This window comes from Gymnogyps californianus, chromosome 1 (genome assembly GCF_018139145.2).
Source record: "Gymnogyps californianus isolate 813 chromosome 1, ASM1813914v2, whole genome shotgun sequence".
Classification (NCBI taxonomy): Eukaryota; Metazoa; Chordata; class Aves; order Accipitriformes; family Cathartidae; genus Gymnogyps; species Gymnogyps californianus.
Genome location: NC_059471.1, coordinates 93,399,994 through 93,425,272, shown reverse-complemented (window position 1 = coordinate 93,425,272; position 25,279 = coordinate 93,399,994). Strand labels below are relative to the sequence as shown.

The following is a 25,279-nucleotide window of genomic DNA, read 5'->3' as shown; positions in this document are numbered from 1 at the left end:
AGTTTCTTGGCCTACTCAAGTATGTTGCTTAAATTGTTTTGAAATAATCTGTATGTTAACTTTTCTAAGGTTTGAAATGACAGCACAAGTTGTTTATAACATTTCTCAAGGATTTGTTTCAGTATTTCTTTGTTTTTTAAGAAAAAATGAAGCTGACATTCTTCAAATTTTTAGCATAGATCTTTTCAGAGAAGAAATTATATATTGGTTAATGTAACTGCGCTGCTTTTTCTCTATATCTTTGTTTCTGGGAGCTAATTTAAATGTGAACAACCTGTGATTTCAATGATAGTAATTTATTAAGTCATAGTTTAAGAGTGTCAGTCCAGACTTTCACAGCTAAATGTCTAATATAAAATTAAATGGTTTATTAAAAGAACACTTTACTATCTGTTGTTCTTAATTACTGACTTGCATGGAGAACTGCAAATTCCTAGTAGCTATACATTCTTGTGAAATATCAGTTAGCAATGGGATTAGATAAATAGCTAACAGTAGTTCAACAGCTATTTTATTAGCTATTTTTATTAACAGTAAATCCTGCAAAATGTTGATGCTATCCTGTTTGCAGCTGATGGAAAGTGGAAATGCAAAGCATTAAAACCATGGGGATACTAGCTAAACTCTCAAAATACAACAAAATACCCACTCTGTTCCAAAACGTCAGAAAAAACCTCAGCAGAAAGAAAACAGGATTTGCATTCTATGGAGATCAAAAAGCAAGAATTGTTCAAAGCAAGGAGAGAAATGGGGAAGTTTGTTCTTATCTATAACCATATTGATGTCAGCAATGACAAGAAAAGTAATTGGTGGTAGAATGGCATCCTAGCAACCAGTACCTTCATAAAATTAGTTGTATATACTGTGAGCTTGTTAACGGTCCTTATGGAGCTGAATCACTGTGTCAAACAGGAATAATTCCTGTTTAAATTGGTTCCCAGGAGTGGCTATTACTTTGTGTGTGGGAAACCAATTTTGCTGTAGGTTTCTTTAATTCTTCTCAAGTGTCCTGGTTGCGGCTGGGACAGAGTTAACTCTCTTCTTAGTAGCTGGTACAGTGCTGTGTTTTGGATTTAGTGTGAGAATAATGTTGATAACACTCTGATGTTTTAGTTGTTGCTAAGGAGCGCTTATCTTAAGCCCAGGATTTTTCAGTTTCCCACGCTCTGCCAGCAAGCAGGTGTGCAAGAAGCTGGGAGGGAGCATAGCTGGGGCAGCTGACCTGAACTAGCCAAAGGGGTATTCCATACCATGGAATGTCATGCCCAGTATATAAACAGGGGGGAGTTGGCCTGGAGGCGCGGATCGCGGCTCGGGAACTAACTGGGCATCGGTCAGCGGGTGGTGAGCAATTGCATTGTGCATCACTGTTTTTTTTTTTCTCCCCCCCCCCCCCCCTTTTTGTTGTATTCCTTTTCATTACTATTATTATTATATATTTCATTATTATTATTGTTAGTATTATATTTTACTTTAGTTATTAAACTGTTCTTATCTCAACCCATGAGTTTTACTTTTTTTTTCCTTTTCCTCCTCCTCACCCCACTGGGAGGAGGAGGGGGAAGCAGCTGCGTGGTGCTTAGTTGCTGACTGGGGTTAAACCACGACATCAAGGAAGATTTGTCTGAACTCTTGAATCAAGGAAGGGGAGAAAATGCCATCAAAGTTGAATAACTTTCCTTCTGCTGGGTCAGAAACATAATTGCAATGTTTTCAGCCTTAACATAAATATCTGATGAAACTATGAATAAAGGTAAAATAAAAAGCAGGCTTGTCTTATGTCATTTACCAATATTAAAGGGAAAACATTGCATTGGTTGGCAGGTGGACTAAATTATATAAATAAATTATTTCCTTCATATCTGGAATGAAGAATAAAAGACATAATATGCATTTTTAGGGCAGAGTTTTACAGAGCGTGGTTTGTGGAAATAAAGAGATGACCTTCTGTGCAAATTATATCAGTTGTTGCAGCAGTGTTTGATCCTTTACCTTGCAATCAGTAGAAGCTAAAGTTGGCCAAAAAAAGTTTGTGGTAAACAAAAAGAAGTTATCAAAGCAATAGTAATATATCTATTAAATCTCCTACCTAGTTCAGATAGATATATAGGTACCTAATTTAGGTATCTTTCAGTTTTGGGATGTTCTGATTGTGGCCTTTATAATTTGGAGTACTTTTAGTGAGTTTACTTTTTTTAAAAAATACTTTTCTGTCTTTCATTTGCAACTTCTTTTTTTGTTTCATCTATAATTCAAAGTGTTATTTCTCTGCTAATTAATTTATCCTTTCCTCTATGACAAATTACTATCTTCCTTTGTTCTAGGTCATGTTTATATTTACTTTCAAGCTTCTGTAGGTTTTCCATTATTTTGGGTGAAATAATTAAGATTTGTTAACTTTATTTCTTCTTAATGGAGAATTTGTACATGATGCTAACCTGCCTTGACTTCTGCTCTTTTTTGCTTTCTAGATAAATGTTACTGGCTCAAAATTACTGTAAACATTTTTTTAAAAAAGTTCTTAACAGTGAAAAGCAATGAAGTAAGCTCATGAATATGTTTAAATTATACGTAGCTATAGCACATAATTAGAATTCACTTTATTGCTCTATTTATGGGTCAGGATATTCTCATTCAGTTAAATTATATGAGGAGTTGGAAAGAATTCAACTCGTTGAAATTTCTTGACTTTTCAGATTTAATATTCTCAATTAAAGGTACTTTACTATCATAGCAGGGTTTGAAATGATAATTTTCTTTTATTTAAACATAGTTTTAATATAATGGGTCTCCTGAATACATAAATTATTTCACAAGTCAGATCTTAAGTATTACTAGGATATCTTTGGTTTTAGTTTTAATATTTTGCCTTCTGTTCTGCATAAGTTGCTTTCTGACTTGTGTGGATGTTCTTGTGTTTCAGATTGGAGAATTCGTGTACCTGATAGAGGGAACAGGTGATATACCTTTGCCTTCAGAATTGCTTCCAATGGATAGTCCAAATGTTTTGCATGTTAGCAGTATATTAGAAGGTAAAGTGAATAGAAGGGAGAAGAGTAAAATAGAGCAAATAATTCTCTTTTGCAAATCTTCTTTAGTTCCCATGCATTTTTGTTAAAATTAGTTAAATACATCCGGTAAAAGCAGTTGTTTATAATGAAGTGTAAGAAAGATATTACAGTGTGACTATCAGATACTTCTTTTAATGTTGTCCAGTCCATTCTCTTCAGAGCAGCAGCTGGTTGTTAGCTATCTTCTCCAACTTTCTTGTATTGTTTTCAAAATAATCTACATAAATATTTTTTCATAATTTCTCTTCTTTTCTACTTCAGATGAACCAGGTCAAGTCATCTTTACCTAGAATTTTTCTAGTTTTAAAACACATGATTTTTGTATGCAGTGTTGTGATTTGACAGGCAATCCAATACTTTTGTCTTCAAACAGCCAGTGATAAACTGCTGTTAGTCCTATTTCAGATGCAGTGTAGCTATTGTTTGAAATAATTGCTGGTGGCTTCTTTTAGAGGGGATGCAACATCATCTAGAGGGGTAAAAGAGTGGCTGTGTTGTGTAGGTAGCAGAAAGACTTTTTTAAATTTTCATTACTGTCATAATAGTAGTAACACTACAGTCTGAGATTTTTTATTAACTATCAAAAGCAACTTTTGGTTTGCATTTCAGTCTGTGTTAATTTTTATTTCCCCATTATGATTAAAAATTAAAAAAAATATTACTGGAGGAAAGAGCATGTACTAGACTAATAACATGTAACTAAACATCAAAGGAATTTTGTATTCTGGCTTTTCTTTGGAGATTAGAGATTTTAAATACTCTATGCAGTTACACTAGCAGCTGACAACTGTGGGGGTTTTGTTTGGTTTTTTTATTTAACAGGTCCAAGTGCAGTAGAGCCAGTTTTATATTTGAAATGTGGTCTCGCTCAGATTCTTGAAGAAAATCTGAGGATTCCATTGATCAATGAGTCAAGAGAGAGGGCTCTGGCCATTGCTGCACAACAACAGATGTCAACTGTTGAATATGAAAGAAGAAAGATCACAGGGACTCTGCAGAGCAGTAGTGTTCGAGTTGCAACTGCATTGTTAGCGCTGTCCAGAGTAGAGGTGAGAAACACAGTAATCTGTTACTGCAATTATTTAGTTGTTCTTGATTAGTAGGACTGAATTATTTAAGTTTCAGGAAATAGTGTGAAGTTATGTTTTCACACATTCTGTAATCTGACAGTTCCTAATCCCAATTCCTCTCAGACACTGCAATATTTTACATGTTCATTCTGAAGCTGCTTCCTCACTCCATGCTATTAACAAGTGCTGCCTTTAAGAAATCTTGGATGCAGTTAAATAGAACATTAACATTTTACTTTGGTTAGCTTCTGAAAAATACGCATTGAATAAAAAAGCTTTCATACTCTATGTAATAGATATCTGTATTAGTATCCTTCCTTAAGCATTTTTGTAAGAAATGAAAATTCTTAAACAGGATTTTTTTTTTTTTTTTTAAAGAATAGACTTTGAGAATAAATCAAGGAGCAGGAAAGACTTTTTCTTGTCTTGCAATCAATGCAAAATAGTTTTGGAAAACCACAAATCTTCTTTATAAGCTATAGCTCCCTACTTATATATCATTCCAACCTAGAGATATTTTCACAAGATTTCAACATCTAGAAACAAAAAATCCTCCCAAGGTAGTCCGTTAAACATTCAGTTAGTACTTGTGAATAAATTTATAATAGCAACATTGCCAAATAAGCAAGCTTTTTTCTCATGTAGAATTCAAATGTAACCTTCTATGGATGACAGCCACACTCCGGGTTTTAATTTCCCTTGTGAACCTGATGTTACCTGGCCTCAGACAGATTGCTGGGCAGCTGTGTTATTCCAGTTTTCCAGTTAGGCTGTTCCCTGAGTTCCCAGTGATACATGATTCCCAGTACTAAAAGGAAGAGAATTTTCCCTGGTGTCTTGATGTTGCTAAATTTATGCCTTTTGTTTACAGATAAGTTTAAAAAGTAATATCAAACAAATTAAATGAGGAAAAATGACAGTTTTAATCTGTTACATGTTTGTAGTGGGACAGGAATTGTAACCATGTAACCTAGACTCAAACAGTTTCCTTTTGGATTATAGCTAATCCACTGCTGTGGCAACATTTTATAAACTTTTCATAATTGAAGTCCCTTAATATCACAGTCACTTAGCAAATACTTGACGAAAGACTTGACTGCTGTGAAGCTGTGGATGTAATCAAGACAGAACATAACAGGAACACTCTTTGTGCCATTAGGTATGCTAAGATCTAATATGAGTTCTAAAATTACATGTGTTGCAGAAGAGTGGAGGACAATTAGATCAGTTATAAAATACATAATGATGGATACTACTAACACTGAATACATTATCATGTGACAAGTGAAACTACTATGCAGAAAGAAGTATTTTGCTCCATGTACCGAAAGTCTTATAATTGCTTATGAGAAATAAAATGGAGAAGTTCTGCTATATAATGGTGTAAAAAGACTTTGCACATTAAAAATATCTCAATATGGTAAACCACTGTGCAGATTAAATTCTGAAAATTGTTCCTAATAACTTTTTGTCATAAATTCTTACTTACTGTCTGTATGAAAGCAACAGTATAGAAATTCTGGTGGCATTAATTGAAGAAACTTTTTTTGAGGGGGGCTGGTGTTCTGCAATTAAATTTGGAGCTGAAGTATGATTTTAGGTTCATTGTCTAAATTACCCCCCCCCCACCACCACCAAAAAGATCCCATCCACAACTCCTGTGGTTTGATGAATTATTTAGGCTCATGAAATCCTTTGTAACATATGTTGTAGGTTAGAGATAAATCTAGAATCTCTGGAAATCTCTTACTCTTTTTGATTTCTATTCCACCTTTCTAGTCACTTCCTGCAGGTGTAATTGTGTTATATAATGGATGGACAGAAGGGAAAATGCCCTTAGATTATTACTACTAGGTCCATTTTTTGCCTGCCAAATTGAAGAATAACTAACTAAATAATTGCATGCTTTTCCATTCTTATTAAACTGTACGTTTTACTCATGTTTACTTAAATCACATAGAAAATAGTACTAGAGGTAGGCTATATTTTTGGACTCAAACTGGATATGCATATTCAGTAACTTGTGCTGTATGTTTTTACTCAACTCATCTATATGCAAGGTTGAAAGTCCTAGCTATTTTTGTACTGTGTTTTTACTGCTTCTTTTCCTTGCTGTAAGAAACAAAGATCTATTTTGATTGTCTTTAATGATTAAAATTACTAAAAAAATAATGAATTTTTATCTCTTTGCCATAAAAGTTGTTGTGCTGATCAGAACCTATTTATCCTGTTGGGTTTTTGTGCTAAATGGTGTTACTACTGGGCCAGTGTTGGATAATGTGCAGAGTTACAGAAGTGACAGTCAACAAGTCTGAGGAGCTTGGAAATGGACGTTCAATGGAAAGGAGCAGGAGTATTAGCTAAATCTTTATTTCTATCTTTTCCTTTATAAATTAGGTTAAAATCAACTCATTAAACAGTTTTGCTAGAAATAGAATTTTAATAGTTTATTTTACAGTCTTGGGCACTGAAGGACTTACTAGCAGCAAGGTTAAGTAGTTAACCTGCCATTTCCCTCCTTGTCCCCCAAAAGTAACCTCTACTGCCAACACAATCCAAACCATTTGTTAAAGGATTTTTTTTTTTGGTGCTTAAACTTTGGTATAATTAAAAAAATAAACAAATTTGAAACCAAATAGTATCAAAATTTAATAAAGCAGTTAGAGAAGTTAAGTAATGAAGAGATAGGAAGCAAGAGTGCTAAAGCAATAGGAATCCAAAGGTGCAGATCTCAATATTTAAAGGAAAATGAGAGATTAAAATCAGTAGCCTTAAGCTATTTAATTCTATTAGTATACACCCTATAAATATACACAAGGCATAAACCCCCAGAAACTAAATAATAACCTGGTTGCATGCCCATTTCTGACTGTGAATTTTTTATTGTTTTTAATGAAAAATGTTAGGTAAGTTCTGAATTTTATTTTGTAGGTATACAATTGTGTTAATTTCTTACCTCCTGAGTATTTAATTAATTTAATTCCTCCTAAAACATTTTTAGGTAGTAGTAAAGGGAATATAGGAGGGAACTCTGCCACTGTTAAGGTTGGGACTGGCATTATTGTGAATAATTACAGTAGCCTTTGTTAATGATGAATAAGAGAAAGCTGTAGGTGGGAAGTTTAGGTGAACATAGATAACAAGGGAAGAAAAAGGGTATCTGGAAAGAAAGGGGAGAGAATATGGAAGAAGAATATAACTCGTTTAGATTGAAGTTGCTAATGGTAGTAAATAGAGGGAAGTGAATAAAAGAAAGAAGGAAATAACAGAGTAACAAGAATTCATTCACTTGGGTATGCAAGGGGAAGAATGTTGCAGTCAGTGAAGTGAAATTCAAAATAACAGGCCTCAGTTTTCCTTTTTTCTAGAATCTACCTAAAGAGGCACAAATTAGACCCAGTTTCTAAGTACAGGGCTCTTTCTTCATAGCCAGAGATGCCAGTAATCTCCTCGTATAATTAGACATTACGATAGGAAAGGAAGGGAAGTCCTGTTCTACAAGAATCCCGAAACTAAAGCTTGCACTTCCTACTGTGTCCAGATGTGTCCTCATAGTTAAGCTGTAAAAAGTATTTACTTAGGCTCCATTTTGCCTCCCTTCAAATGCATGGCTCATCTGAGCATGGACACCAGATCTCTGTATCGTTAGCCATATTCCAGCTGTTAGGACATTGTGCATGTTCTTTCTATCCTGCTGTCCATCTTACTAATCAATGTTGAGTATTTTTATCTTAGTACATGGTGGTGGTGATGAGTTTTAGTTTTGATTAATGGAAAATGAGCAGAGACCTTGTGCACTTGAAGATATGGCTTCAGCTGTGTGGCTGATGTGACAGAATCTCATCCTGCATCTGTCTAGCTCTGATCTTCAAAGTTTGTGCTCTTCATAGTCCCCCAGGATTCAAGAAGGATTTTGTGATCTTCCATGTGATTATGGAAAAGTTGTAAGCTCAGTTTGAACAGTTTGCTTTTTTAAATACAGGTGGCATTTTTTTTGAGAAAGAATCATGGTGTCCTTGAAGAGAGAAGATACTGTAATTAAAAAGTTATATTAGATACATTTGAATGGGAATGAACTTTTCACAAAAGGATCTGTGGTCAGATTTCAATTTGTCGAGTTTATAAGTGGGACCAATGTCTTTTCTATTATGTCACTTATCTTTTGATATGGGATTAAGAGAGATGGCAAACACGATTGATCACAGGGATTCTGACAGATTGAGATCATAAAATTCTTTTATTCATAAGGAACGGTTTTAGAAGTTAATTCCTGGAAGGAAGAAATGGGGCTAAATTAGGATTTGGAAAACAGTAATACACGAGGAAAGAGTAAGGTGCCTCAGCACTCTGTAGTAGAATCTGCCATCCTTTACACATAGAAAGTGCAGATGGTAAATCTAAGAAAATACCTTGGAAAATCAATCAGTCTTTGAAAAATATCAAGTTTAATTCTGATGCTTTATATACCGTCCAATCCTGTTTTGAAAATTTATTCTAAAAAAGAAATTAATCCTGGGAACTGAATGCAAATACTGTTCTTAACTGGTAGTAACACTTCCACACTTGGAATATCATGAACCATTTCATTGATGAAGTACATGTTGGAATCTGTCTTATTGTAGCACAGCAGCCTTAGACCTGCAATTGATAATGAGAGTTAAAAAATATTAAATTCCATTTAACTCTTGCTGCCCTGAAAAATACTAAAAAGAAGGAGAGCAGCTGCAACATTTATCTAAATTGTGTTGAACATTTTCTCTTTTCTTGGAAATGTTAACCCTTGAGGCAACAGGGTTTAGTCTTGTGTGTGTTTGCAGGATTTTCTTTTTCCCCTTTCAAAAAGATCTAGATGTCTCATAAAAATATTTTCATCCTTTACTCTTTGACAAGGTACCAGGAAATATTAGAAATGTTCATAGACTATGTAATACTAACCAGCTGTCTTTTTTCCTAACATATCTTCAAAAACAAGTTAGCATGAACAAGCATCTTAAAGTACCTGAGTGATTTTTTTAAATCATAAGATATCTCTTCAAGGTGATTATAATTTAAATGTGTTCAGTGCTCCACCAAAGGTCATCTTACAATCATTTTGTCAATTAAGACTTCCCAAAACTTTTTAATCATGTTGGATTTTTATTTCAGTGTTGGAAAATAATCTAATTACCAAAATCAGGTGTAGGTATGAATTTATATTTGAATATGCAGAAGATCAAAGTCAAATTTAAACTGGTAAATATATGTAATTCTTTTGGTTTGGAACTTCCCATTACAAGTGAGAGTGAAATATCTTTTTCCCACTGCCAAGTCTTCTGTCCTATCAGAGAGAAATGGAACTTGCTATTAATATAGCAACTGAATTATTAGCACCTATTGATTTTTTTATTTGTTGTGTGTGTGAGAGAGAGAGAGAGTACTATCAGTGAACTTCCAGTCTTGAATGATAGAAACTAATGAATAGTGAGTTCAGGTTTTCAACTCACATAACTCTTGTCCCTTCTGTAAATATGTTTGAACCATACAAATGGTGCAAATACAGTAAAAAAAGAACTATGTCAACATTTTGTTTTGATGAGTATTTTTTTAGTCACATACATCTGTCCAGTTGTTCTTCATAGAACAAGAATCTTGAATCTTGAATGGTAATCTGTTTCTATATTTATTGTGTCAAAAAAGTATATTAGCAACTAAAGCTTAACAGGTTCCCAAATTCCATATGTACTTTGTGTTTAACACCATAATGACACTTTGGATGGATAGATTAATGGTCAAAACAAAGCAATGGCAGAGTGCAGGTCTGCTTTCTAAAACTGGCAAGGGAATGTGAGTTTTTTATTAAAACAGAAAAAAAAAAAGACAAACCACCAACCCAAAGCAGAACCCCAGCCCAGTTGATTTGAACAGTAATTTGACCATATTACCCTTAATAGTAATCCTTAAGAACAATCAACTTTCCTTATAAATTGTCTTTTTGAATTCCCACAATGGATCTCCATTCCTTGTCCCATTGCAATATGCACCAATAGGCTTTGAGAATAAACCAGTTTTCCTAGCACAAACTGAATATTTCTGTGTTTATCTCCTCCCTAGATTTGCTTCAAGATAATTCACAATAGTCATTAATTGAAAGACTTGTCTATAAAAAAGACACCACTAGTTTCAGATTTTAAATTTGTTCAACTTACAATTAATCTTCAGCATTGCAATTATACTGTGTTATTGGATTGAAAATGAATTTTGAGCAAGTAGTGTATTAAATCATTGCATTATTTCTGTAATACTATCTTACAGGAGTCAAATTTAGTTCATTAAGAGGTTTAGATGCCTATTTTGAGCTTGCCTTTATGTACTGTGCTAATCCTTTACTAATATGTTTCATGCTGTTGCTTAACAATGCTTTTTACCAAGAGGAGGATCTTATTTGTCCTTAACTTTAATTTTAAATGCTTTGATTTCTAAAATATATTGTCAACATTAAAGTATCAAAGTTAGCTCAGCTAACTATATAGTTATCCCTCGCAAAATACCAAAATAATTTTTCCTTTTCATACTTTTTATTATTCAGAAACTTTATGAAGTAAAAGAAAAAAACATCTGTCTACATCTGATACAAAATATGTTTTTCTTTTCATGTTTTTTCTCCCCTTTTCTTGCCTTCCCTGAATACCTATAAAGGATTGCAGAGTGGTTTCTGGGTAGGAGGTGATTTTACTGTAAATCTCAAAATGCATTTTTCTTAAATGAATGTTTCAAATGCATGATGTCTAAAAAAATTATACAAGTCAATTTTTATTTAGAAGGATCTCTCAACAATTTCTATATAACTTGCCTAATTACCAATTCAATTTTAAAATTACACCCTTAAGCCTGTATAATTTCACATTTCTTAACCTGAAATTATTATGAGATGATTGTTCATATGTATACATTATTCTTCACTTGCAGAGACATGCACTCCTGAAACCTCGTAAATTCCTCCCAGAGTTGAAGTATGTGGATTACAGTGTAGAAGTGAGCATGCAAGAATTCTTTGAGGTTCCTGAGAAGTTCTCTATTCCAGTATTGACATCAAGCAGAGTTAATTTGAAAGTTCCATCAGCAAAAGACCTTTCACCTCAGAAAACAGGTAAGAATAGTCTTAAATATGATGAATTCCCCCCCCCGAGATAATCTGTATTTTTAAGGTGTTCCTCAATAGATTCAGAAAATGATCTTTCTTTCCATTCTACTATTGATCAAATCCTCAACCTTGTCTTTGTCATCACTACCCAAGTTCTATCTTATTAGCTCAAAACAGTGCTTTCCACTTGCCCTTGGTTTTCTCAAAGACACACAACCACAGGAGACTTGCTCTAAAAGAGAAAGTAATTTGGTTTGTTTACCTGACAGATCCTGAATTTGTGCTCGTTTCTTACTTCCCCTTCTCATCCAGCACTGATCTGTGCTCAAATTGTGCCAGTTATACCACATACCTTTTCTTGTTTGCCTTTCCTCAGTCAGCCAGAGGGACGTGTCAACTAAATGTATGCTGTTTTCTCCCTGTCCCTGATCAATGAAAAGTTAGCCTTCAGAGTGATCTTGTCAGCTTTGGTCAGTCTCTGTTACCTCTAATTTTTCTAGTATCTTAAATTTTATACTGAAATCCTAATTGATATCTTTTTTGCTTGGCTTTCATTTTGATCCCTCCTTTGCTAGTTGATTTTTTTTTTTTTTTTTTTAAATGCTTTATTTAAACCTATAAAGCATGCTAGGTTGCATTTCTTAAAAAAATTGAGCGGCTGAGGGAACTGGAGTTGTTTAGCCTGGAGAAAAGGAGGCTGAGGGAGACCTTATTGCTCTCTACAACTACCTGAAAGGAAGTTGTAGCAAGGTGGGTGTCAGTCTCTTCTCCCGAGTAACAAGCGATAGGACGAGAGGAAATGGCCTCAAGTTGTGCCAGGGGAGGTTTGGATTGGATATTAGGAAAAATTTCTTCACCGAAAGGGTTGTCAAGCATTGGAACAGGCTGCCCTGGGAAGTGGTGGAGTCACCATCCCTGGAGGTATTTAAAAGATGTGTAGACATGGTGCTTAGGGACATGGTTTAGTGGTGGACTTGGCAGTGTTAGGTTAACGGTTGGACTTGATGATCTTAAAGGTCTTTTCCAACATAAATGATTCCATGGTAAAATTTGTTTTTATATTTACCTGCTAGGGTATCAGTGCATGGTTATATCACAGTAATGTAATGTCCCACAGGTATCTGATAACAACACAAATAATTTTTGGTTTTGCTACTTGAAATGTATATAGTAGTTTTCTTAGCAAATTTAGTAAAGGCTTGAATTATAGTCAGTCCATCCATAGTTTTGTTTCATCACTTCTTTTCTTGATCAGTAGAGTCCTCCTGCATGTTTCTGCAGTTCCCTTCTCCAAGTGTCACTGAAATCAGTCATGTGCTTTCTTCATATTTAGTGTATCCGTTGTATTTTTTGTTTCTTTTCTGGAATAAAACCAAGGAATTTCTTGATTATTTCTGGAAAGTGTTTTTGTTACAGATTCATTCTACTTAGATTACAGTATCTGTGCTGTAAAACATTTTAGGGTGTCACTAGGCACATTTTTAGGAAGATGACAATAGTTATTGCAGTATTAGAAACAAGACTAGCCTGATGAGTGACTACAGGACTAGCAGTCAGTAGAAGTTGTAGAATAGATGTAACACAGGTTGAAGGCTGAGACATTTCTTGAGTGACAGGATATTTAAATCCTAGTTAAAATCCTTTTGTTGTCAAGTTAAAAAATAATTGTCTGTGTTTGTAATAATTGATGTAGAGGTGAACTAAAAGAAGTCATAATGGCTTTATTGAGTGGTGTAGGGAATTCTTTGGATTGTACTGTAGAAGAGGGGAATACCAGCTGGGAGAGAGCAAAATCTGCACACACAAATCTGATAAGGACATAACAAGACCTCCCTCATGATCTCAGGTTGTTAACTGACCAGATGGCAGGTCAATGTTGCTTAGCAACTTCTCAAATTATTTTTAAAGTTGAAATGTGAATGAACATATCTGAAAATTTTAGAATGTTAACTGCTAAAATGTAGTAAAGAAACTACATTACAGTAAGGAAGTGGTTATTTTACTGTTAGTTCATGCAGTTTCTTTATCCATCAAAGGAAATTATAAAAGTATCTGAAAGAAAGAAGTAAGCAATGCAAAGTCAGAAACTAAATCATACTGCAGTGAACACAATCTTCTTAATATTTATTTTTTCTTTCCAGGACACCTAAATAGTTACATGAGGGAGTAGAAATGTCAAGATGATGCAGAAAACTAAATGGGGCTTTGGTAGTGAATTCAGAGAGGTGGTGAGCTAAAGAACAGCTAAAAAGGGAAGGTGAGATAACCAGATGATAGCATGAAAACAGACAAAGATGTGTTCAGTACAAAGACAGCACCAGCTGATTCAGTGTATTTATTGTGCCAATGAGGAAACACAGGAATATTTACAGGCTCTTAGAAAATCTAATATTGTGACAGAAGTCCTCACGTGGTGTTCCTGTGGATGGAGGCAAAACATTGGTCTCATCTGAAACTTTTAACTGCATTATCTGAAGAAGAAGCAGTATTTTAGCCATGGTGGTAGCTTAGAGTGGGAGTAGCTGCTTCTCTGAAGAAATGACAGAGTGCTTAGATTTATGAAGAAAAACAAAGGTGGAAGCAAGCTAACTAAAATCAATCCTTGGATCAGAATTTCTTAGACTGCAGTAGCAGGAAAAGTGTCCAGCCAATATTTTAAGAACTCTACCAACAGGGAATTAGAAGGTAAAAATCAATGCCACTCAACATATTTTCCTGTAAAATAGATCTTGTTAAATAACCTTATTACATTTTTGGCAGTATTACAGATCCAATAGATAAAAAGAATACAATATATTTACCTTACTTCCAATATGATATCTTGATCAAACCCCGAACCATACACTTATATTGGCCAGATTGAAAAACTGTAGCAAATTTTGTTGTTAATTCGTTACTGGAGAGTCATCAGAAAGTGAGCCCTCAGGAACCAGTACTTGTTGGACAATGTTAACTACTTTTCATCAGTTATTTAGAAGATTATATAAAGTCTTTGTTGAGCTAGCAATGACCCAGATTTTGTGAAGGAATAGTTAGTTGGAATTGTGACATAGTTATAAACTGTGTAGTTTAGTGCAATCAAACATGTAGTAGTATATGTGGAAAAGAGTCTGCATGCTAAACCAGGTAAGAGGCTGGTTTTGGAAAACAGTTGTTAGTGAAAAGGACTGACAATCACACAAAATTATTATCTCAATGTGAGCTCTTTCTTAATGCTGAAATGGCCGATGAGATCTGCAGATAAATTAGAAGCATCGTAAGAATTGGGGAGATGGTCTTGTCTCAGTACACAGTATTGGCAGAAGAGCTAGTGCAGAAGTGAAGGGTCTGGTGTCTGTAAGAAGTTTATGGAAATTCTGAAAGAATTTGAAAAAGACAAACCACAAAAGTGTTCCAGTGCTAGAAAATAAAGCTTAGGACGAGCAACCCCACCATCACTTTGAATTCTGTGTGCCTGCCAAGCAGTTCAAGCACAGCCCCTATAGTGTGTCAGTGTTATGTGACGCAAGGAGTCTGTTCTTACTGCATGTGGAAGGAGATCGACACTGTCTTCCATTAGCAGAATGCCTAAGGACACAGTCTAATCCTCAGTCCAGCTCTGTTTCATACTGAGGTTGTTAGGGATCCTTTGGTCTCATCTGTGCATTGAACTATACCTTGAGTACCCCCATCCTCTTAAAGCTCCTCTTGATGATATGCAGAATGTATCCTGTAATTCTTTGCTGTGTAAAAATTTTGGTATATAAGAAGATCGCATCACATACCACAGTGATTGTTCACCATTGTCTCAGATAGGATCCTTAAGAGCTTTAGTCTCTCTGGATCATCAGAAGTAGCCTGGGAAATAATTCAATCCCCGTATATAGCTCAGGAGAAAGGTAATTGACAGTAAAACTTTAATGCTTTATAAATCAAAGGATAGTGGATTAAGCATTTAGAAACTTGAGTTAGGCATAATTAACATTGAAATAAGTTGCCCTTTTCTTAGCGGTGTGTTATTAAAGAATGAAAAGGCTAAAATGTCAAGTGGAATTAAAATAATGGCTCCAGATTTTAAGCAACAGAGAAGTAGCATCCAAAACCAGCACCATGCTTCACCAAACTAACAAGTTGCTGGTTTCCTTGGATAAAGCATTCATAGAAATGCTTTGACTGTCTTGCCTCATCTGTCTGTGTGTGTGTGTGTTTCCAGAGCAAAACCAGTACAAGTTACACCTGGTTCAAGGTTTTAGCTAATGGATTCTATCCATTTGTTTTCCTGTCTTTCTCCCACCCCTTGTTGTAATCCCTTATTAGTCAGGGAGTCATTTCTTTTGTGGTTAATGATAAAAGGAAGATGTGACATTGAAGTTATTGGAGAAATTGTTGTGTGATGAGTGAAGCTACAAACACAAGGAATGACAGCTAGTACAAAACAAAAGAGCCATAAGACCATCAGTATTAGACTATAGAATCATAGATGACAGAATGGTTTGGGTTGGAAGGGACCTTAAAGATCATCTAGTTCCAACCCCCCTGCCATGGGCAGGGACACCTTCTGCTAGACCAGATTGCTCAAAGCCCCATCCAGCCTGGCCTTGAACACTTCCGGGGGGGAGCATCCACAAATTCTCTGGGCAACCTGTTCTAGTGCCTCACTGCCCTCACAGTAAAGAACTTCTTCCTTACATCTAATCTAAATCTACCCTCTTGCAGTTTAAAATCATTACCCCTCACCCTATCACTACACTCCCTGACAAAGAGTCCTTCCCCATCTTTCTTATAAGCCCCCTTTAAGTATTGAAAGACCACAATAAGGTCTCCCCGGAGCCTTCTCTTCTCCAGGCTAAACAACCCCAACTCTCTCAGCCTGTCCTCATAGGGGAGGTGCTCCAGCCCCCTGATTATCTTTGTGGCCCTTCTCTGGACCTGCTTGAGCAGGCCCATGTCTTTCTTATGCTGGGGGCCCCAGAGCTGAACGCAGTACTCCAGGTGGGGTCTCACGAGAGCAGAGTAGAGGGGGAGAATCACCTCCCTCGACCTGCTGGCCATGCTTCTTTTGATGCAGCCCTATAACCTAGGGTAAAAGTTTTATTCATTACTATGCAGCTATAATAAGGTATACCTGCTCCTATAATTCATTCTTATCAAACCTGTCTTTTCTATTCTGCTTCCTTTTCTTTCCTAAGAAAGCTTCAACTTTTAATGAAATCAGAGAAAATTAAGAAAGGGTTGTGATAAGCTTTTCAGCAACATAATCAGTAGGTTTAATTAAGTGACTGTCATACTACATGGACTCCCTTTGTTATAGAATAGAATTTTATGTAACCAAGTGGTTTAAGGTACTCTTGACCTATCTTTTCCCCGTAATCGTTTTTGTTGTCTATTTATGGGCTAGGCTAAATGTGGAAATAACAAGATATAGTTGTGTTATGATCAGATGTTTGTAAGTATCGTACCTGTTGATGTTGGAATGGGGAAGTTATTTTTTCATATTCTACGCCTCTAGGATAGGAGGTTTTATTTTTATAGTTTATTTTCTGTCTAACATAACAGGATATAAATTCTATTTCTACTAGTAATAATGAACAGTACGTAGATTGTACAATATAAATACATTCTATTTGGTCACTTCATTACATATAACATAATTTCATTTAGAGGAGCCCAGTAAATACCCAGATTGGCATGACTATTGAATTTTAGTTTGATATTTACTGACAATTTAAAAAAGAAAAAGAAATACCAGACCTTAGAATGATACCTAAAGATAGGTATCATTCCAATTCCTTAGCAGAGAGGGGTCTCAGTTTTGTATTCTGCCCCAAAATCTACATCTTCAGCAGCAACATGGAACGCCCAAACCTGATAGTTTTTGATTCTGTGTTAATTTATGAAAATTTTACCCATGAGTAACTGAGTCTATAATGTTGATCTGATCTCACTATTTTTCTTATGTAGACTAAATGATAGATACTTAGAAATACATGGCAATGAAAACATAACATCACACTTTCCAATAAATAAAGTGCAGAACAACTAACAATCAAGAATTAAATTTTAAATCATTATTTGCCATGCATCATTCTTACTGTTAGAGAAGAAAAATACTTTTCAGTGTTTTCCTTTTGTGTTTTACATAGTCATATCAGATAGCTAAGTAAAAATATTTACCTACACTGTATCATCTATAGATGGACTTTTTCATGTTAGTAATATTTTCTAATCACTATATATATTTTCTTGATAATTATATGCTATGTTTTAGAATTTGCATTAATATTTTTTCATTACCTGTGGTCAACCTTATCTCCTTCTTTCTAGGACATTTTAATGTTACCTCATGTACTTGCTCAGCATTGGGTTTAATCAGTGCAATCTTTTTTTAATCTTTTATTTATTTATTTATGTCTCCAAAGCAATTTCCTGGGACTTCAAATCTATTCTTCAATAAAGCATTATCAGTAATTCTGTTGTTTCTTCCTAGTATTCCATGGTCTACATGCTGTATAAATTTTCCTGCATCTTAGGGTTTTTTTTTCTGAATAAAGTCTTAATCTTTTAAAGCAAAATTACATAGTCACTGTCCAATAACAAAAATTTTGTTATCTTTTCAGTTTACTGTTTACATTTTGAGGTTTTATTCTAGCTCTTTATCATGTTAACTTTCAGAGTTCAGTTCTATGATTTAACTGACAGTATGGTAATAAAAATTTAATTACATTTGGTGGTCTTAATCATCCAGGATAGTGAGGCACAAATGGGATTAAAAAGTGTAAGCGGTAGCATTCCTTTTTACTCTTCCTTCATACAAAGGATTTATTTAAAGTATGATTCTGTTTCAAAACGTGGCTCTGAAAAATGATGATATAGGTCTTTATCTTAATAGTTTTCATTCCAGCTATATCTATTGAATAGCTATTTCTACTATATATGTATTAGTAGAAAGTTGTTTTAGTCTTGCAAAAGTGAGAGGGATTTAAATATTAGACTGGGTGCGTTTCTTTTGTGTTTAATACCTGCAATAATGAATTCAGTGGAGAACAGTTGTATTTGCATCAGGTTTTTTTGTATTGTGAAAAACTTTTGGAAGGCCTCTCTCATATGCTGGTGTGTAAATAGGCTTACTGCTGTGGTGAAGAAGGATGTTAATCCTCAGAAAACACATCAGAGTATCCTTTACCTCATTCTCTGGTCAGAATTGAGATTCAGAAGATTCACTGAAACCTGGAGTCTGCCTAGAAGAAGAACATATGGATAGACACCAAAGGCTTCAAGCTTACCTGACAAATGAAGCCTTTAGGGGTCAGTATGCTCATATGTGATTTAGATTTTCATCAGTGAACTCTGACATCTGCTTGCATGACTGTCAGTGTCAAGGCTTATCTTTGTCTTTGGTGCAGTCTTGAGACCATTGCATTTGTGAGGCTTAGAAGATACAGCTTCTCTAAAGCCAGTAATAGATCTGGTGCTGGCAGTGCCTGTTTCTCATCATCACTGGATCTTAGAGGAAGATGTTGACTTCCTTTCATTGTATTTATTTTAATAATTTTATTTTATTTATTATTATGTGCATATTTGGACTTGTCCCGTGCTGTGACTGGAAGAATGTTGTGCTGTCCCAGTGTCACTCCCTGTCTTCCTTCTAAAGGTGAAAACACAAGAAACTTTGAATAGAGAGGTTTTATGGCTCAGAGTTGTAACTTTATAAGCATCCTAAGTCTGAGGAGACTCCATCTGCCTTCACATATTCTGTGCAAATTCTGCATGCAAAAATTTTATTTAGCTGCTTCCTGAGAAGGTGGTAATAAGATCAGTCTCCATGTCTTGAGCCATCAAAGAAGAGATGTAGAGAAACTACAAAATATCAGCTTCCTCTGAATATGGTTAATGGGGCCTTTAGGTTAAAACAGTAATTTAAGATTTAGTACATTTTGCTGTTATTTTGTGAAGATACATGTTTTAAAACTTTCTAATATAGTTGCCAGTGTCACTGACTTTGTAATGCATATATATGTTTATATTTTTGATAATTATTATTTTTTACAGTTTTGTCTAAAGATTTCCTGCCATGCAGCCTTATTTTATAGAACTGTATCTGTATAAAAGAACATGCTCTTCCTGCAAGTAAGGAGCATGTTTGACAAGTCAGAGCTATTATATTATCTTTGTTTAATAGAGTTTATAAGCAGTTTATCTGCTGTATATTTGCTGCTCCTGTCTAGCAGCACAACACCAATTATGGCGGGGAAAGAAGGAAATGGCTATGGATTTTTGGGTAAAACTGTGAAAACCAAAACAAAAATCCATCCTATTTGTCTTTTCAGCAGCTAATGAAAGATCAGCTTTAACTAAGTTTTAACTAAGCAGAACAGCTTGCTTGGCAGTTGGGTTTATTTGAACAACATTATACTAAATAATGTTATGTATCAAAGATGAAATAACATAGGTTGAAAGGGGAGGAAGGGCTTTGTTTTGCAAAGTAGTGTCTCTGAAAATGTTTGAGAAATCTGCAAACTAGCAGAGTACTTATCTCACAGTGTGAACTAAAGCTTTCAGCCTTATTTCCCACTCTGTGTTTTTCTGACTTCAGCTCCCTCTCACTCTTTCATTATGGAATTTTTTGGAAAATTTTGAAAAACAAGGATCCTTGAATGCATAACTGGAAAAATACAGTGTAGGTATTGAAAAGTGCTATTACTGTTTTATGAAAGGGAGAGTATTACTGGGACATCACATCCAGTTCTAGTTTCCATACTTCAGGAGGGAGGTTACAAAAGAGGAAGGGTTCAGGAAAGTGCTATAGTAATTATTTCAAGGTCTTGAAAGCTTGAATAGCTTGATCTCTCAGTGATCTCTGAGGGAAAGAGGTCCTATTCAGGTTACCTGTATGTACTTAAAAAGGGAGAATATGTCTGACTGTAAAGGGCTCTGTGCAGAAAGCATAGCGCTTTCTGCATAACACAGAGATTTGAAATGAAACAATTTATGATACCTGTAAAATGATGTGAGTATGAGGTTTATTAAATACGGACACAAACTCAAGAGAAACAACAATCTTTCTACCACTTAGTCTTATAAAAAAGAAAGTGGAAGCTTTCCTAAGATGCACACTTTTGTTCCAACTGTCAGGCTAGAGCTTAATATAAGAATTATTTGGTGAAATTCTAATGTTAAGATAAACGTCCAATAATATGTCTTTTGGTATTAAAAGTGAAATAAAGATTCAATGTAGTCAAATTATACAAACAGAGGAAGACGAATAAAATACTAAAAGCTAAAATTGCACAAAAATAAGTAGGACTATACATTTCTAGACATCAAGTTGAAATAAATGAAGACTGAAAAATCAAAGATAAGTAAAAGTTTGTTGAATGATTAGGGAAAAGAGAAAAAATTTTACTCTGGAAGATGGAAGTTGGTTATCAGATTTCTGAGTACTCATAAATTATTTGCACCAAAGTTTAACAAAAATTAAGGACTGTAATTTTAGTACACACAAAATTTGGAAAATAAAGTTCAGGTATACGTAGGATCTTCTCTGTTGTAGAAAGGGAAACATTCTACAGATAAATTTGAGCAACTGCCTAAATAATACAAGATCTATTGCTACTAATATCTAAAACTAAAGCATTGTGGTGGGTATCCAGATGTAAGAGCAATAAGCATTTATCCCAGGGTTAGTAAATTCGGGAATTTTCTGGAATAGGCTGTGCCTTTATATTTTGTAACATGACACTGGTGATGGCTTTGAGTAATGGAAGAAGAAACGTGTAGAAATTCCTGAGATAGAGTGCCTCACATATTTGCATGTGACAGTTCATGGATACTACAGCATGCAAGTACTTTATAAAAAGGGCTTCCTGTTTATTTGGTTTTCTTTTTTCAGACTGTTTTTTTGTTTGCAATCTTCTGCCTTGAAAGGACTTTACATTACCAGTTGTACTATTAGCAGAAACCTGATAGTAATATCCTTGCACCAGAAGTATTTTAAAGGAAAGAAAATATATGGGAGTAAATGATTGGTAGCAATTGATATGCAAAAGCAATACAGCAGTATGTCAGTACCAGCATATCAATACTTTATATTATACATTGTAATAATAACCAAATACCAACTGCTGTTGCCATATAATTATAAATATGCATATATATTGCATCAGTAATGATAAATTTGTGCAGTTCTTTAAAATAATGGTAAGATTTTAATTTCAAATGGATATGCACCTAAGCAAGTATGTTCTGATATACACTTACTGTATTTTATAAGCATGTACGTTGTTGAACTTTTCTAAGGCAAGCATGCAGCTAGAATGCTTTTAGTCATGCCATTCGGTTTAGTTTCTTTCCTAGTTTATAAGATAGACATAAAAAACCTAGGCAGGAAAATAAAACTGAAAACATATTTTTTTGATGGCTAGGTTGTACTATTTCGGCATTAAAATTGTCCAGGAAGAAATAAAAGTCCACAATGCATTTTCAATGAAAAAATGTTGTTCCACCTTGCTATCTAATTTAGATTCAGTATCAAAAGCTGATATCAGAGTTCTGTTGCCTCTTACTACAGGATTTGACAATGCTGGCTGCCTGCTGTTATACTTGCAGAGATTATGCAAAAAGAGCCCTCTTTTTTTTTCTTTCTTTCTTTCTTTCCTCCCCAGTGAATGGATGAAAAAGCTTTCTCTGTAGAACTATCAAGAATTGTTAGAAATTTTCTACTTTCTTGATAACTGTTCCTACAGTTAATTTATTCAGATTGTTGTGGCTTCTTCGTGGCCTCTGTTAAAACAACTACTGGCTTACTTTTTTTCTCTTTTTTTAAAAGAAAACTTCTTTCCTTAGAGAATTCTAGATTGCAAAAAGAAAGGAACGTGTATTATCATGTACTACACAAATCTCTAGCTAGCTCTTGTATCTTTTTGGCATTAAGCCTTCATTACTAATTTTGCATTAACTTACTATTTTGCAGTAAGTGGTATAAAAACTTGGTCTTTGATTCTCTCCATGTAATACTTCCTTATGCATTCAGTGCACTCTTTTTATTAGTTCTGAGCTCTCTTCTCTGTTGGAAATTTTGCTTAATCTTCCTTCTTTTCCCCTCTGTTGCTTATTTTTTAAAGATCTTGTCTCAGCCACTTCCTTCTTCCAGTCATGAAGAATCACTTTTGAAATTTTTGATATTTGTAAATTTTGGGCATATGTTTTAGAGAGATTTTAGCTCTGTCTTTGTTGTGATTTTAGATAAAGAGACTGAATTATTACTCTACTATATTTTTCTCAGTGTAATACTTTATAATTTGGCTAATCCTTTTCAGTAGGGGCTGTGCTTTGGGTGACTTAAGAAAGCACCTTAGCTTTACTGTGTTTCTTAAGTTGCATTAAGCAAACTTTTTACTTGGCAGCATTCCAATTGGCCATTGGCATAGTGACTGTGTAGCCTGCTTGTTTCTAAAGTTCTTATGAGTATTCCTCAGAAATATTAAGGGGCAATGTTTATTAAACAACCAACACCCAAGAAACTCTTTGTTCTACTTTATTGTAGTGCCACACAGCTCTTCACTGGCTTCTGAATGTGATACATGAACATGGCTGCTGAGTACTCATGATGACATTGAAAAAAGTCTCTGCCATTTGCATTTTTAAATCAATTAAGGGAAACCTGCTTTCATTCCTTCCCCCCCCAGTAGATCTTCCTTTTCTGATTGATCAAGTGTATTTAACTGTTTGTTTAGATATGTAATGATATACTGTATTTAAATGGAATAAAGAACCAATAAACAGTTAGTAGGTTTTTTAGAAACTACAGATCTGTTGTATTCAGATAAAGTGAAAGAAAATCAGTAAATAAACATACACAGTGATAGCAAAAATTTCAAAACGTATCAGCACTCATTAAGGGATATAAAAGAGTGGTTGCTTTTTCAAGACTACTGAGTAGAGTGATGTTCTAATTCAGATGAGCTAATTTGAAGACCTGATATATAAACAGAAGTTGGAAGAGTCTGGCTCTTCAATGTGGTTGCTTATTTAACCATCTAGGAGGCCGTACCTGCAAATTCAGTCTTCAGGTTAATTTAACCAGTTATTTGTAACACATGCACGGTGTCAGAGGCTGAGATAAGTTCACTGTGAAATTTAGCTTTGAGCTTCTAAATAGATAGAACCATCATTGCTGAATAAAAGCTAATATAATGTGCAAATAGTTGACTAACTGCTGAAGGCCCATAGTTTCCTACCTTCAGAAATTATGCCAACAGATTGTGATATGGAAGAGTAGCATTTCTATTCTTGCTCTTTCCCTCCTCTCACAATTTGTAATAGGGCTAAACAGCGATTACTCTACTAAGTGCCATTATTACTAACCTCTAGAATATATTTTTTCTTACATTTTAATGTCAAAAGAACTGTCATTACTTTTCTTTGAAAGGTACTGTTTGTTGGCTAATGCAGTTAGAGGGTTAAGTTTGAATTCAGGTCAGGCAGATCTAAAATGATGAGTTGTAAGATTTTTAAGAACATGAAGACATGGACTTTGTTAATTCCAGATGGTGATCAGATTGTCTTTTGCAATAAGTAAATGGCACAAGATGCCAGGCAATTGCCAGAGAACGTGACAACTGTCTCACAACTATACCCAAATCAGATATTCAGATTCAGGATCAAGTAACTGTTTCCCATAGGCAATTGTCTAACACAAATCTATAAAATAAAACTGTTTGCTTATTTCACATGAAATATCTCCCCGTCAAATAATAAATATCCTGTCTAGGGAAGGAAACTGTACCACAACCCTGTATTGTTTGTTCTGCTTGACTTTTCACTGTTGGAGAAATGCTTGCAGTCTCATTCATTTCCATGGATGCAGGCTCTGCTTCCTGTTACACAGAAATAACAAATGCTGCCCATTGCTTACTGTTACTACTATTGTCTCAGAAATTGTTAGGCCAGCTGTGACCCCATAGATTATTTTCATTAAATCTTTGAATTAATTCCTAGACTAATCTTTGCTGAATATCTTATGAGACTGAGAAAGAAGAAAACATGCTAAGCTGAGAAACTTTTAAGCCCAGTTTACTTTATGGTATTTAAAATTAACATGAAAAAAACATTTTGCAGAAAAAAACCAACCTTCACCTGTAATTCACAGGCAAATGATTTCTGTAATCATTTTGATTTGGAGATCCTGTCTCACTTCAGAAACCATGTCTTATTGCATAAAATACTTATCATGTTAAATAAACATCACCAATTTGCTTGCTTTCCTTTTCATTGGTTGTAATTGATCATAATATTTCAATTATTCAACTGACCTATTCTTCAATGTATTTTTTTAATGCATAAGAAACAAATATTTTAACAAAAGTAGTGCAAAACTAAATATTATAAATATGGAATGGGGATGGGTAGGAGGACTCTTCTTGGGTTTTGTTTTAAATTTTTCTGTATGAGGCATTTCTGTTTGAAAGTGTGCATTTCAAATATGGGTCCAACTCAGTAAAAGATAACCCTAATGTCGTGGTTTAACCCCAGTCAGCAGCCAAGCACCACACAGCCGCTCCCTCACGCCCTGTCCCCCCGCCCTGCTCCCGGTGGGATGGGGAGGAGAATTGGGAAAGAAGGCAGAACTTGTGGGTTGACATAAGAACAGTTTAATAACTAAAGTAAAATATAATACTAACAATAATAATAATGAAATATAATAATCATAATAATAGTAGTAATGAAAAGGAATATAACAAAAAAAAAAGGGGGGGCGGGGGGGAAGGAAAAAAAAACCAGTGATGCACAATGCAGTTGCTCACCACCTGCTGACCGATGCCAGAGCTGCGATCCACGGCTCCTGGCCAGCTCCCCCCTGTTTATATACTGGGCATGACGTTCCATGGTATGGAATATCTCTTTGGCTAGTTCAGGTCAGCTGCCCCGGCTATGCTCCCTCCCAGCTTCTTGCACACCTGCTTGCTGGCAGAGCATGGGAAACTGAAAAGTCCTTGACTTAGAATAAGCGCTCCTTAGCAACAACTAAAACATCAGCGTGT

General features: G+C 34.9%; 1 protein-coding gene across 1 annotated transcript in view; it reads left to right on the top strand.

The window, feature by feature from the left end:
- The window catches only part of CFAP47 (cilia and flagella associated protein 47), a 363,098-nt gene that overhangs the window by 155,296 nt on the left and 182,523 nt on the right, over positions 1-25,279 (top strand). The window contains 3 exon segments of the mRNA XM_050891106.1: positions 2,924-3,032; positions 3,894-4,120; positions 11,087-11,267. Of these exon segments, the coding sequence (XP_050747063.1) occupies positions 2,924-3,032; positions 3,894-4,120; positions 11,087-11,267 (517 nt within the window).